The sequence below is a fragment of the Bos mutus genome, chromosome 2 (genome assembly GCF_027580195.1).
Source record: "Bos mutus isolate GX-2022 chromosome 2, NWIPB_WYAK_1.1, whole genome shotgun sequence".
Taxonomy (NCBI): Eukaryota; Metazoa; Chordata; class Mammalia; order Artiodactyla; family Bovidae; genus Bos; species Bos mutus.
Window position 1 is genome coordinate 17,459,427 of NC_091618.1, and position 14,643 is coordinate 17,474,069.

Consider the following 14,643-nt stretch of genomic DNA (forward strand, 5'->3'; position numbering starts at 1 on the left):
TGATGTAACTTGTTTAAAATCCATCACCCTCTGAAATTGGTGCTATTATCATGTCCATTTTACAGATGATGAAACTGAGGAACAAAGAGGGCTAGTCACTACCCCAAGATCTTGAGGTAGAAGCTGAGGCCAGGCTGTGGGCCCCTGAATTCCTGCTGTGACACTGCGTAGAGCAGCGCTCAGTCCTGATTTTCAGCTGGGTGAACTTGTACAAATAACCGAATTCTCTAAGCTGATTCTTTTTTGTCTGAAAAACAGGGATAATATACACACATTTTCAGGTTTGGGGGAAGATTAAATAAACTACTGGCTGCATCAATATGTGGGATGAAAGTGAAAGTGAAAGTGAAGTTGCTCAGTCGTGTCTGACTCTTGGCGACCCCATGAACTGTAGCCTACCAGGTTCCTCTGTCCATGGGATTCTCCAGGGAAGAATACTGGAGTGGGTTGCCATTTCCTTCTCCAGGGGATCTTCCCAACCCAGGGATCGAACACGGGTCTCCCTCATTGCAGGCAGACGCTTTACCCTCTGAGCCACCAGGATACCATGATCAAAAAAATCAAATCGTTATGACTAATGTTTTCAATGAACAGTGTATTTTTGGTACCAGTACTTTTTATTCAGGGAACAAACATGTACTGAGTACCTTGTTGTTGTTTAGTTGCTAAGGTGTGTCCTACTCATTTGCAACCCCATTGACTGTAGCCTGCCAGGCTTCTCTGTCCATGGGATTTACCAGGCAAGAACACTGGAGTGGGTAGTCATTCCCTTCTCCAGAGGATCTTCCTGACCCAGGGACTGAACCTGGGTCTCCGGAATTGCAGGCAGATTCTTTTTTTTTTTTTTTTAATTAATTTATTAACTTTAATTGGAGGCTAATTACTTTACAATATTGTGATGTTTTTTGCCATACATTGACATGAATCAACCATGGGTGTACATGTGTCCACGATCCTGAACCCCCCTCCCACCTTCCTCCCCACCCCATCCCTCTGGGTTGTCTCAGAGCACCAGCTTTGAGTGCCCTGCTTCATCATTGAACTTGCACTGGTCATCTGTTTTACATATGGTAATACACATGTTTCAATGCTATTCTCTCATACTGTCCCACCCTTGCCTTCTCCTCCATGGTCCAAAAGTCTGTTCTCTACATCTGTGTCTCTTTTGCTGTCTTGCATATAGGTCATCGTTACCCTCTTTCTAAATTCCATATATATGCATTAATATACTGTATTGGTGTTTCTCTTTCTGGCTTTCTTCACTCTGTATAATAGGCTCCAGTTTCATCCAACTCATTAAAACTGACTCAGATGTGTTCTTTTTTTATAGCTGAGCAATATTTCATTGTGTATTTGTACCACAACTTCCTTATCCATTCATCTGCCGGTGGACATCTAGGTTGTTTCCATGTCCTAGCTATTGTCAGCAGTGCTACTGAGCCACCAGGGAAGCCCAGTGAATACCTAGTGACTGTTAAATGCACTCCCATCCTTGTTCCATTTCATAGCCTCATGACAATCTGCCTGTAATATCCCTATATTACAAATGAGAACGCTGAGCAATAAAATTTAAATAATAAGAATGTTAAGAATTAAGAATATCATTAAGGATGTTATGGGTTAATTGAAGTTATGGGAGGACTCCCCTCCCCCCCGACCCCCACCCCCTACCCTGAGGAATGCCCATCACCTGCTTCTTCCAACACTCTGGTTGTAGCACTGGTCTCTGCCAGACATGACATCGAAGCACCAAGATCACTGCCTGACCAAAAAAACAGAACAGAAAACAGTGAAGCCAGATGCTGGGGCAAAACAATCAGGCCCAGAGTCTTTGGGGACTGGCAGCAAGTGCATTTAAGGAGCCCAGAAGCAGCGACCTTCCCAGCAACTCAGAGCACTGACCCTTGGAGAAACTGCAGATGCAAAGACTGACAAATTTCTGACACAAAGAAGCAGCCGCTCTGCGCCCCGCACAGCCTAGAAGGGGACACAAGCTTAGCAAAGCATCACAGAACAGAGTCAACAACAGACCATCATAAGATGAGGATTCTCCACCAGACCAAGTCAGGCCTCTAGAAGTTCCTAGGAGGGAAAATTAAAAATTTATTTCAGAAATTGAAGTAGGGACTGTGCCACCCTCCCCTAATTCCCCTTTTCTTTCTTTTCTTTCTTTCTTTTTTTTTTTAATAAATAAGAAGCTTGAGACCCCCAGTAGACAACAATACAAAGACCATCTGAGCCTGATGGATCTCATCCAACTCTTACAGCCTGACCCCAAATTCTCAAGTGGAAGGTAGGTCAGGGGCACTCCTGGCTGAGAGGGCTTTGGCCAGGCCATCTCACTGCATGATCTCCACCAGCCATTCAGTACCTAGCAATGGCTTATCTTGACTTCCACAGCCATGGTGAACCGGCCTTAGTCCCTAGAGTTGCCCTGACTGGTGACCTTACCTTACTTCCTACAAAGTCCCCACCCCCTCTTCATCTACTCCCTCCCTGTACAGGTCTGTTTAATCTGTCTTGTTAGCCTCTCCCTGAGGATTCAACGTCTGATTCTCCTCCACTTTCTCCAGAATGGCAACCCTCTCCAGTATTCTTGCTTGGGAAATCCCATGGATAGAGGAGCCTGGTGGGCTACAGACCATGGAGTCGAAAAGAGTCGGACATGACAGAGTGACTTTCACTTCACTTCCCTCTTTGTATATTTCCCTCCTTTTGTTTCTGGGTTTTGTCTGTCCCATTAGGCTACCAGGGAGTATCCAGGGTTGAACACACAGGCTCTGGGTTCAGAGTGCCTGGTTCCATCCTTGCTCATTTGATCCCAGGCCAACTACATACAAGGTCTTTCTAGATTTCAGCTTCCTTATCTGCAAAATGGGCCCATGAGTGATAATACCGTCCAATGGCAATAAACCCACAACTGCCAGAAGAAACTTTCAATCAAGTGAGCTGTTATTAACTTGCTTGTTTTTGTTGTGTCCTTGGACTGCAAGGAGATCCAACCAGTCCATTCTGAAGGAGGTCAGCCCTGGGATTTCTTTGGAAGGAATGATGCTAAAGCTGAAACTCCAGTGCTTTGGCCACCTCATGCGAAGAGTTGACTCATTGGAAAAGACTCTGATGCTGGGAGGGATTGGGGTCAGGAGGAGAAGGGGATGACAGAGGATGAGATGGCTGGATGGCATCACTGATTCGATGGACGTGAGTCTGAGTGAACTCCGGGAGTTGGTGATGGACAGGGAGGCCTGGCGTGCTTAGATTCATGGGGTTGCAAAGAGTCGGACACAACTGAGCAACTGAACTGAACTGAACTGAACTGACCTCTTTCTCCTTTCATTTCTTCTTTTTCCTCTCCCCTCTCTCTCAAATACCCACATCTTCTCCTCCGCATCTCTACCATTCCTCACCACTGAATCCATATGACCACCTTTCTCCTTGAATATTCCTGCTCTTGAACAACCTCCCCCACATTTAAATCAGTCCTTTCTTCTGCCATCATCAACGGCCTCCTCTTTGACATTGACCTTGAGCCCATAGTGATTAGCCCATCACAACTTCACATTGATCTTCTCCTATAGGATTCTTTCTAAATCACAATGACTTTCAGGCAGCCATTCTCTTTAAATCTGGTTACTGACACCTTGGGTTCCTCTTCCTTTGTCTTGGTATTTGGGGCAAAAGCCTCTTGTCATAGCCACTCCTCCAGGACTTAGCCTCTGCTTAGATGTTCATACAAATATCCCTGCCTAACTTCTCCGTGGTCCTTCATCGTTTCTTCCCTGATTCTCAATCTTTGCTCAGGACTCGGGCCTCCGCCTCCCCTTCTCTTTTTCCTCTTAGCAAGGGAGAATTGGTTTGTTCTTGGTCTCAATCACCTTGCTCAAGGCTCAGTTGGATGGCAGGCCTCTCCTCCCTCTCTTCTCCATCAGTTTCTTCATAACTAAGTCTCTCTTGGATTGCTGAAGAGAAAACACAATTAAAGATCTCCACCAGAGACCAGGAACATCATCTCAGAATTACACATTTAGGTATTTCCAGCTCTCGGGTCACTCAGAGCTCAGTGGATCCCAACCTTCATGGTAAAGTTCCCCCATCTTCCTTGGACAGAAAAGAGAAACCCCAGCAAGGGAGCAGCTATGTTCCCTGCATAGAAATGAGCCACTCAAATATAAGGATAAAGGAGTCCTGGGAACATCCTGAGGCTGTCAGTCATGTACAATAAACGTCACACCATGTGGACAACACATGTCAAAATAAATAAGGGAAGTGAAATGTGTTAACTGCATTGTTCAAAATGTAAGAAAGAAACAAATTTCTTCTGAAGCACGACTAGGATCCTAGAGAGGGGTGTGTGTGTGTGTGTGTGTGTGTAAGAGAAAGCCCAAAGGCTTTAAAGAAGGCTCTAGATAAGAGGAGGTTTGGGCTTAATTGTGTTGGGGAGGATGCTCATCTTCCAAAGAGACAAACCAGAGGGTGTGGGGAGCGTGGTGGGGTTGCTAGTCGGAGCTCCCAGAGTGGTCCAGATCCCACAAAAAAGGAAACTCTGAAGCTGCACACAGGGATTGCCTATTGCGGTACTGCAGGGCATCCCCACGACTCCTGGACCATGGACCCAAGAGGCTGCCAACAAGAGGAGGCCAGGACACCAGCCCAGAGACCCTGCATGTAAGTAACTTAGCAGATGTAGGAGGAAGGAAATAAACCAAGGAGCCTAGTGGGTAGATCACTGCCAGGAGTCCAGGAAGGAGACATGGTGGGAGGCTGCCTCAGAGCTGATGGCAGGAGCGCCTCCTGGGAAAATGCCCAGTAAGGGGTGAGATGAACAGGACTGTGGGAGCCACGGGTACTACTTTGTCTTCCCCAGAGCATGGGTCAAGTTCCAGCAAAGTCAGCTGGCAGGTATGAGGAGGACAGTGGCCCAAAGCCCAGAAAAGGTGAAGGAGGCCTAAGGGCGGAAGGACTTTAGCACACGAGACAGGGATGAGGGTGGAGCCTAGAAACAGGAGAGGTCCTAGAAATAGGACCACAGTCCCCATCCTCTGGAGTTTAGTCACTGACCCAAGCTCTTGTGGACAGCAGTGACCTCTGCCAGGGGCAGGGGGTTGGCAGCAAGTGTAGATGTGAGTCACCAGCATTTAAAAAGGATAAATTATACCTTCTCGGGAAAAAGTCAACATTTAGTTATATGTGGCACCAAAAACAAGCCCTGGAAGAGAATAGCCTTTGTGATTATTTGAGGAGAAAATATGATTAAAACCATTTTTCCGTTAAGGGAAAATTTGATATAAGTTAACTTTTGTGCTAATTACTCTAGAAATCTGATGAACGTGGCCTTTCTTCTGTGTTACCAGGTCAACCCTGGGTTTGAGGGGTTAAAATGACCTGGACTGGGAGAGTCTACCTACGGACTGTTCTTGGGTCTTCTTTGAATCACCACATTCTTGGGTTGTGGTGATTCTTATAATCTGGCTTGTCCCTCTAGGGGACCCTGAAAGCCTATGATTCTGGAGTTGTTGAGATACTGACCCTGTTGATCTGTTGTTTCTAAGCCAAGATGGATCCTATACCCACAGCTAAGCTTGAGATGGGTAGTAATCAACTCAGTGGACTGCTGTGTAGACCACTGCTGGCCTGTTATTTGTCATCTAAATCAGATGCCACTGTGGCTCTGGTCCTCCTGTGAGTCTAAGTATCTGGTTAAGCAGATCTCCAGGTTGGTGGTGTACCATAACCTTTATAACATGAGCTTTGAGAAGAACTTGGTGGCTCAGATGGTGAAGAATCTGCTGAAAATGTAGAAGACCTAGGTTGGATTTGAGAAGACTTAAGTGTGCTTTGTTAGCTGTTATATCCCCACTGCTCAGCACCAGTTATGGCACGTGATGGGAGTTCAATATATACTTGTTGAACAGAATTGACCTTGAACATCAAAAGGTAGAAAATAAGCTAATTACCATTTTCAAAGCTTTTACGAACATGATTTAAATCAGGATATTCCTGCATGTTGACGTCGCTGAACAATGCTTCCAGAAGCGACTGGTTAAATGTCTTTTCCAGCTCACTGAGAACATTGTACACCACTTTTGGTACAGGGACCAGGTTTCTACAAGAATCTTGACAGTCCTTAAAAACAATGAATGAAGAAAAGTATAAATACAGACTTCCAGGTTACAAGAGAGCCCTAGAAAGAGATGTCAAGTTAATGTATTCCAATTTCCATACATAGGTGTCTTTTCACGTAGAGGTTTAGCATTTCTGTATATTTGTATGACTACTAAGTGAAACAATAAATCCCCTCTTCTTAAAACTATCCATTTGTGAATCTGATCTCCTCACCCTAACTTACATTAGATGTAAGAAGGCACAATTCTGAAGGTTAAAAGAGAGTTCAAAGTTAATGAATATGTAGCTAAGAGCCTGGTCAACTCTTTGAGGGATAGACTTGGCAGGTGACGAGCCACTATTCTGTTGACTGGACAACTCCTGCCCCTTCACCAATCCTGACTTGGCCTGGAAGAGCTCAAGGAAGCCAGGGGACAGTGCTTCATTTTGTGAACTTGGCCACAGGGAAAGCATGTTCAGAGGACAAGCTGAAGACCTGCACCCCTGTATCTCCAACAATGCCTATTACTAAAATTAACTCAAAGTCCAAGACTCCAGAAAGAGCACAAATAAATACATAAATAAGGAAATAAATAAATGGAAAAAGAAAAACCCCTGTTGGAGAAAGAAAACTGTCAGAGAAAGAATAGCAAGCATCTACTCCCAAATTTGTCCTAACAAGACATCAGTTTCATGTGGGTTTTAATGTTCTCAGATCTAAATTGGTTGCTTTAGTCACTAAGTCATGTCCAACTCCTGTGACCCCATGGACTGTAGCCCACTAGGCTCCTCTGTCCATGGGATTCTCCAGGCAAGAATACTGGAGTGGGTAGCCATTTCCTTCTCCAGGGGATCTTCCCAACCCAGGGATCAAACCCAGGTCTCCTGCATTGCAGGCAGATTCTTTACCCACTGAGCTATGAGGGAAGCCCAACTGTTTAAATTGATGTTCTTCAAAAAGGAATGCTGTGTCAATTATTATTTCACTAAATCATCTCATTTAAATTATTCATGAATTTATTACACTTACTTTTAATTCTTAGTTTATGCTGTACTGTGTGTATTAAACATCTGTGGAGCACAACTATTTTAGATCCAGCCTGCCTGACTCCAGTGGCCACCAAGAGCACCGTCCCTTCTATCAGAGGAAGGACTGTCTCCAGTGATGCCTGTTTCCACTCTCTTTCTCCCTTTCTACCTCACAATACTTGAACATTTGCAACAATAGTTAAGAAGTCTTCTATTCATAGGACACTCCTCAGTTAGCTAGCTGTGCTCAGGATATAAAAACATAACTTAGTTTGGGGTTGGTTTACCAAATGGTGACATAAGAAACCTCACTTACTTCATACATTTTATTGGTGATGAGTTCGCGGTCACGAAGGCCCTCAAAGAAAGGAAATGTCTTTTTAATTGCAGTTGAAATCTCCACTTTATGTCTTTTGAAGTGCCTGAATATAGTCTCAAAGACAAGCCTGTCTTCCGTGTTCTGATTTTCTGTGGACATCCTAAGGAAGAAGAATATCATGTGAAAATGGTCATCAAGATTCCGAGATGCTTATGAAGGCTGTAACATTTTATGTATAAAGAATAGATTGTGAAGAACCAACATATATAAAATAAGTGGTTTCAGTACAGAAATAAAAGCAATGGAAACAACAAACAATGATATAGTTGAAGAAAAGTGTGGAAGTTAAGAAAGACTAAAGTACAGGACTAAAGAAGTCCGTTCCAGTCTGTCCCAATCAAAACCATTATAAAGATATCCGCCTTTGTCTGATATATTTGGGTACTTTTCAGTACCCAAAATGCATTGGGGAATAATCACTTTATTGCATCAACATCCTGTAAAAAATGTTTCTGGTTAAATACTGCCGATTAAAGAGAATCATTTATCTTCTTTTTATTATTGCCACCACTTTCCACTAAAAGTGCTAATAAAGGGATTGGATTCACAATGACAAGGAGAATGGCAGGGGGCAATGAGCAGATAAGAGAGTTCTACCAAAATTTATGAGACAAAAAGTGATCAGATCAGATCAGATCAGATCAGTCGCTCAGTCGTGTCTGACTCTTTGCGACCCCGTGAATCGCAGCACGCCAGGCCTCCCTGTCCATCACCAACTCCTGGAGTTCACTGAGACTCATGTCCATCGAGTCAGTGATGCCATCCAGCCATCTCATCCTCTGTCGTCCCCTTCTCCTCCTGCCCCCAATCCCTCCCAGCATCAGAGTCTTTTCCAATGAGTGATCAGAGGATCGCTAACCACTATTGTAGGTGGAAAATACTCCCAGAGGTCAGGAAAGCAACCAGTGAGTCCTGCAGAACCCTGGAGACCCAGTGGAGATCACAGGGGAGACATGTTGTGGAAAACTGATGTGTTATTTGAAAAATTAAGAACAGAACATCATACCTTCCACCCTCAGTTTGCATCCTGACCACTTGCACCCAGACAGCCGCTCAGAGGGAAACAGCGCTATCCTTTTTGTAACCATATGTTAATTTTACTTGTTACTGAACTTCACACGGTCTTCCCAGGTGGCAGTAGTGGTAAAGAACCTGTCCGCCAGTGCAGGAGATGCAAGAGGTGTGTGTTCAATCCCTGGGTTGGGAAGATCCCCTGGAGAAGGGCATGGCAACACACTCCAATATTCCTGCCTGGAAAATTCCATTGACAGAGGAGCCTGGTGGGCTATCATCCATAGGGTTGCAAAGAGTCAGACATAACTGAGTATGCAGGCATGATTGGACTTCATATTCCCTGGTGGCTCAGATGGTAAAGAATGTGACTGCAATGCAGGAGACCTGGGTTGGGAAGATCCCCTGGAGAATGGAATGGCTGCCCACTTCAGTATTCTTGGCTAGGAAATTCCATGACAGAGGAACCTGGAGGGCCACAGTCCGTGGGTTTGCAGAGTTGGACATGACTGGGTGACTAACACTTTAACACTGTATACATGAAAAAACTACATCACGTATGCTTTGTGCCTGACTTCTTTTGCTCATCATCCATGTTAGATGAACAGAAATTTGGTTCTGTTATTGTTCAAGATATTCCATTGTGTGGACCTACCACAATCTACTTATTCATTTTCCTGTTTATGGACATTTGGGTGTATTCTGGTTTGGGACTAGTTTGAATAAAGCTGTGGTTTTTGTACGTTTTTTGGTGACAAGATGTTTTAATTTCCCTTCGGCAAATAACTCGGAGTGGAATTGTTGGGTCATTGTGTAGGAGTATGTTTAATAGTTTTAGAATCTGTCAAACTATTCCAAAGTCTGTTAGAAATAAGCTTTCTAGTTTTAGCCATTTTAGTCTATAATATATAATATGGTATTTCATACAGTTTTAACCTGTATTTTTTTAATGACTGATAATATTGAGCACACTTCCATATGCTCATTGGCCATTCATAATCTTCTTTTTTGAAGTGCCTTTTCAAGCCTTTGGCCCATTTATACTACTGGGTTGTCTTTTATTATTTATTGATGTGTAGGAGTTTGTATATATTATAAAATAAATGTTTTGTTTAATATACGTACTGTGAGTGAAAAAGCTGGCTTAAAACTCAACATTCAAAAACTAAGATCATGGCACCCAGTCCTATAACTTCATGGCAAATAGAGAGGGAAACAGTGGAAACAGTGACAGACTTTATTTTCTTGGGCTCCAAAATCACTGCAGACAATGACAGCAGCCACAAAATTAAAAGACGTTTGCTCCTTGGAAGAAAATCTATGACAAACCTAGACAGTGTATTAAAAAAGCAGAGATATGACTTTACCAACAAAAGTCTGTATAGTCAAAACTACGGTTTTTCCAGTAGTCATGTATGGAGGTGAGAGTTGGACCATAAAGAAGGCTGAGCATCAAAGAACTGATGCTTTGAACTGTGGTGCTGGAGAAGACTCTTGAGAGTCCCTTGGACTGCAAGGAGATCAAATCAGTCAATCTTAAAGGAAATCAACTCTGAATATTAGGCCACCTGATTTGAAGAGCCAACTGATTGGAAAAGACCCTGATGCTGGGAAAGATTGAGGGCAGGAGGAGAAGGGGGCGACAGAGGATGAGATGGTTGGATGGCATCATTGACTCAACCGACATGAGTTTGAGCAAATTCCAGGAGACAGTGAAGGAGAGGGAATCCTGGCATGCTACAGTCCATGGGGTCACAAAGAGTCGGACACGACCGAGCAACTGAACAGCAACAGAAATGTGTTGTGAACATTTTCACCCATTTTGTGGTTTGCCTTTATTTTCTTAACCATGTATTTTGATGAGGAGAAATTTTTAATTTTGACAAAGCCAAAGCTATTATTTTTTTTCTTCTGTGGCTAACAACTTTAGGGTGCTGAGAAATCTTTGTCTCCCCCAAGCTAATTAAAATATTCAAAAATTAATTTAAAGTGTAAACCTGGTTCAACTTCTAGATTTTCTACTCTGTGCCAGTTGTCTGTTTGCCTACCCTTGTGCCAACAGTATATTGATCTGAATCGACAGCGTATAGAAAGACTTGAAGCCAATCAGGAAAATATTACCTTGGATTTTCTACGTCTTTTGGTTTTCCACATATCTTTTAAAATTGATTTGTCAATTTTTACAAGAAAAGCCTTTTTGAGTTTTATAGGGTTTGCATAGAACTTTTAGATTCATTTGGTGTAAAGTGACATCTTAACAACACTGAGTTCAACCCATTTATTTAATTTTCCTTAATCTTGCCAGAAGTGTTTTTAGCTTTCAGTATCAGGTGATGCAGTGGTAAAGGATCTGCTTGCCAAAGCAGGAGATGCAAGAGATGTGGGCTTGATCCCTGGGTGAGGAAGATCTCCTGGAGTAAGAAATGTCAATCCACTCCAGTATTCTTGCCTGGGAAATTCCATGGATAGAGGAGCCTGGCGGGCTACAGTCCATAGGGTCTCAAAGAGTCAAACATGACTGAACACACACACATGCACAGGAGTCATACACTTCTTTCCTTAAACTTATTCTTAGCTGTTTTATTCTTTGTGGGGCTACTTTAAGTGATTCTGCTTTTTAAATTATTTCTAACAATTGTATGAACATAGAATTGATTTTTAAGAAACAGTAACCATGTATTCATGACCTTTCTAAATTCATGTATTCTAGTAATGTATTTGTAGACTACTTTTGGATTTTATAGAAAAAATAACCATGGCATCAGAAAATAAAACTCTTCTGCTTCTTCCTTTCCAAAAATTGTTTCTTTTTTCTTTCTTCCTTACATTGTTTCTAGCCTTAGAGAAAATGCATTTAATGTATGCATCAAGTATGATGTCATACACACACAGATACGCACACGTGACAGAGGAAGTTTCTGTTTGTTACTAGTTTACTGAGAGTTTTATCATGGTCAGATGTTGATTATTATGAAATGGACCTATTGAGGTGTTCATATGGTTTTGTTAGGGGAAGCACACTGATTGAAACCTTCCACCTTGGCCAGGCACCGTAGTAACTATTTACATAAGCTGTTTTACGACAGGAGGTCCTGGTAAGGAACACGGAACTAATAAGCCTCCATCAACCATAAGAGTTTGGGAAAGGTCAAAAGGAGACACCACAGGTCCGACCACCTCCCAGAATCCTCTCTGGCATCCATCTTGGCTCAACAAGGCCTGCACCACCAGGAAGGACTCTGAGTCAGAATGATTGGCTAAAGACAACCCGGAAACTAATCCCATCACCATAAAATCCGAGACTGCGAGCCAGAGCAGTTCTCCTGGGTTCCCTTACCCTACTGCTCTCCACCCGGGGTGCCCTTTCCCAATAAAATCTCTTGCGTTGTCAGCACATGTGTCTCTTCAGACAATGCATTTCTGAGTGTTAGAAAAGAGCCCAGTTTCGGGCCCTGGAAGGGGTCCCCCTTCCTCCAACAGTTTTCCTTCTTTATTCTTTAATTTGGTGAGTCAGATGCATTGATTTCCAGAGCCGCCTCTTAAGTAGAAACAGATAACCACAGTTCAGCAGACTTTTGAGGAAATTCTCCAACTTTAGGAAGAAAGAATAACACTAAAAAGAGAAAAAGGTTACCCCAGGAGAAACAGAGATATTGTAGGAGAAACTTTCAAAACCTCTAAAATTTTTATAGAGATTTGAGAACACACATTGTACCCTTGTTTACAAAGAAAAAGGAAATAACAGAGAAAGAGATAGTGGTATTAGATGTTTTAAAAAAATTGATTTTTAGAAATTTACTAAGATTTACTAAAATGGTTGTAAAATAAAGTTGGGGGAATTCCCCAGAAAATTAAATAGATTGTTGTTCTTGTTTAGTTGCTAAGTCATGTCTGACCCTTTTGTGACCCCATGTATTGCAGACCATCAGGCTCCTCTCTCCAAGGGATTTCCCAGGCAAGAATACTGGAGTTGGTTGCCATTTCCTTTTCCAGGGGATCTTCCTGACCAAACTACACTGTAGGCAGATTCTTTACCACTGAGCCAGCAGGGAAGTTCAAAATAAAGCGATTAAAAGAAAAAAAAAAATTCCAAAAAAAAAGAGATTAAAAGAACACAAAAGAGCAAATTTGAGAGACAATACCGGAGTCTAGGGCTCCCAGTGTAACTCAGCTTTTAAAGAATCCACCTACAATGCAGGAGACCCTAGGTTTGATTCCTGGGTCAGGAATATCCACTGGAGAAGGGATGGTCTACCTATTCCAGTGTTCTTGCCTGGAATATCCCCATGGACAGAGGAGGGTGGAAAGCTATAGTCCATGGAGTTACAAAAAGGCACAGCACAGCACATAGGAGTCCAAGATTACTTTAGAGGCCTAACAGCAACCTTATTAGAGTCAAGAAAGATACTCAAGAAAATGCAGAGGAGGACCATACCAGAATTATTTAAGGAGATATGATCTCTATAGAGTAGAATAACATGGATTTCTTTAAAGGAGTTAGAAAAATGAATTTTAAAAGAACCAAACCAGAAGCTACCAAGAAGCCCACACGCCACAGAGAAGACCCAACACAGTCGAAAATAAATAAATAAAATTTTAAGAAAGAGAACCAAACCAAGGCACATAATGATGAAATGCCAACACCTAAAAAAAACAGAGAAGAACTTAAAATATTCCAGAAGGAATTAAGAAATTGGTCACTTATTGAGGATGATGGCAAGAATAACTTGAGACATCTCATCAGTAACAAATCTAGGCCTTCAAAATGCAGAGTGAATCAGGACAACTCCAGACATGCAGGGCTGAGAAATTTCACTCTACAAACATCCATTTTGAGCATTGTTCCTAAAATTTTCTTTATTTCCTTTATGCTTATGTCAATATATAGAGTTAAGGTTTAAAAAACACAATTTACACATGCTCTAAAATTTTTATGCAATCATTATTTTCCTTTCCATTCACACCACTGTGCCCCTGGGGAAGCCAATACAGATAAGGGCCATGAATGACAAAATGTCATAAGCGAAGGGAGAAGGGAATTGCATATACTCTGCTATAAGGTACGTGTGCTACAGAGGAAGTGCTATAAAATGTGTATTATAATCTCTAGACAACCATCAAAAACATTTTAAAAGAAGTATAATTAATATGCTAATAGAATACTAAGATAGAATCATATAAAATGTTAATTAAAATTAGAGAAGGCAGAAAAAAGAGTGGGGAAAAAAGAGACACAAAACAAACAAATACAATAAATAAAGAAGAGTTAAAACATGGTAATGTAATCCAGTATATCAATAATTACTTTCAGTGTGAATGGCCTAAATATTCCAATTAAAAGCAGAGATAGTCTGTAAAGCACAGGAAGCTCAGCTCGGTGCTCTGTGATGACCTACATGGGTGGGAAGGGGAAGGTGGTGGGAAGAAGGTCCAGAGGAAGGGGACATATGTATACATATGGCTGATTAACTTCATTGTATCACAGAAATGAACACATCATTGTAAAGCAGTTATATTTCAATAAAAAAAGAGATTGTCAAAATGACTGAGAAAATGAGACTGACTTTATCTTATATTGTCAATAAGAAAAAACCCATAAATATAAAGACACATGCTAAGAATGGAGAAGGAGGGACCTCCCTGGTGGTCCAGTGGTTAAGACTTCACCTTCCAAGTAGAGGGTCGGGGTTAAATTCCTGATCAGGGAGCTAAAATCCCATATGTCTCATGGCCAAAAAATTGAAACACAAAACAGAAACAGTGTTGCAGCAAATTCAATAAAGACTTTAAAAACAGTCCACATTAAAAAAAAATCTTAAAAAAAGAATGGAGAAGGAGATACCAAGTCAACACTAATCAAAAGAAAGAGTAGCTATATTATTTCCAGGGAAAAAAGGCTTTAGGACAAGAAAAAATACTAATTAAGAGAAAGGGAGCATTACAAGAAGATGTAACAACCCTTAATATGTTATTTACACATGGTAAACACATAGCATCAAATTGTGTACGGTAAAAATGGACAGAACAGTGACAGAAACAGACAAATCCACTATTTCAGTTCGATACACAAACAGCACCCCCCCTTCTTTTTTTAAGTAATTTATAGATCAAGCAGGTAGAGA

General features: G+C 41.9%; 1 protein-coding gene across 7 annotated transcripts in view; it reads right to left on the reverse strand.

The window, feature by feature from the left end:
- Nucleotides 1-14,643, reverse strand: part of LOC102272791 (nuclear autoantigen Sp-100) — an 80,737-nt gene that overhangs the window by 41,137 nt on the left and 24,957 nt on the right. For 5 of the 7 annotated variants that reach the window (XM_070385352.1, XM_070385366.1, XM_070385330.1 and 2 more), the window contains exons 2-6: nucleotides 7,448-7,610; nucleotides 5,955-6,123; nucleotides 3,876-3,959; nucleotides 2,032-2,082; nucleotides 1,691-1,762 (exon numbers count right to left, since the gene is read on the reverse strand). In XM_070385352.1, the coding sequence (XP_070241453.1) occupies nucleotides 1,691-1,762; nucleotides 2,032-2,082; nucleotides 3,876-3,959; nucleotides 5,955-6,123; nucleotides 7,448-7,610 (539 nt within the window). The remainder of the gene's footprint in view (nucleotides 1-1,690; nucleotides 1,763-2,031; nucleotides 2,083-3,875; nucleotides 3,960-5,954; nucleotides 6,124-7,447; nucleotides 7,611-14,643) is intronic. The other 2 variants (XM_070385361.1, XM_070385341.1) reach the window with 1 other exon arrangement.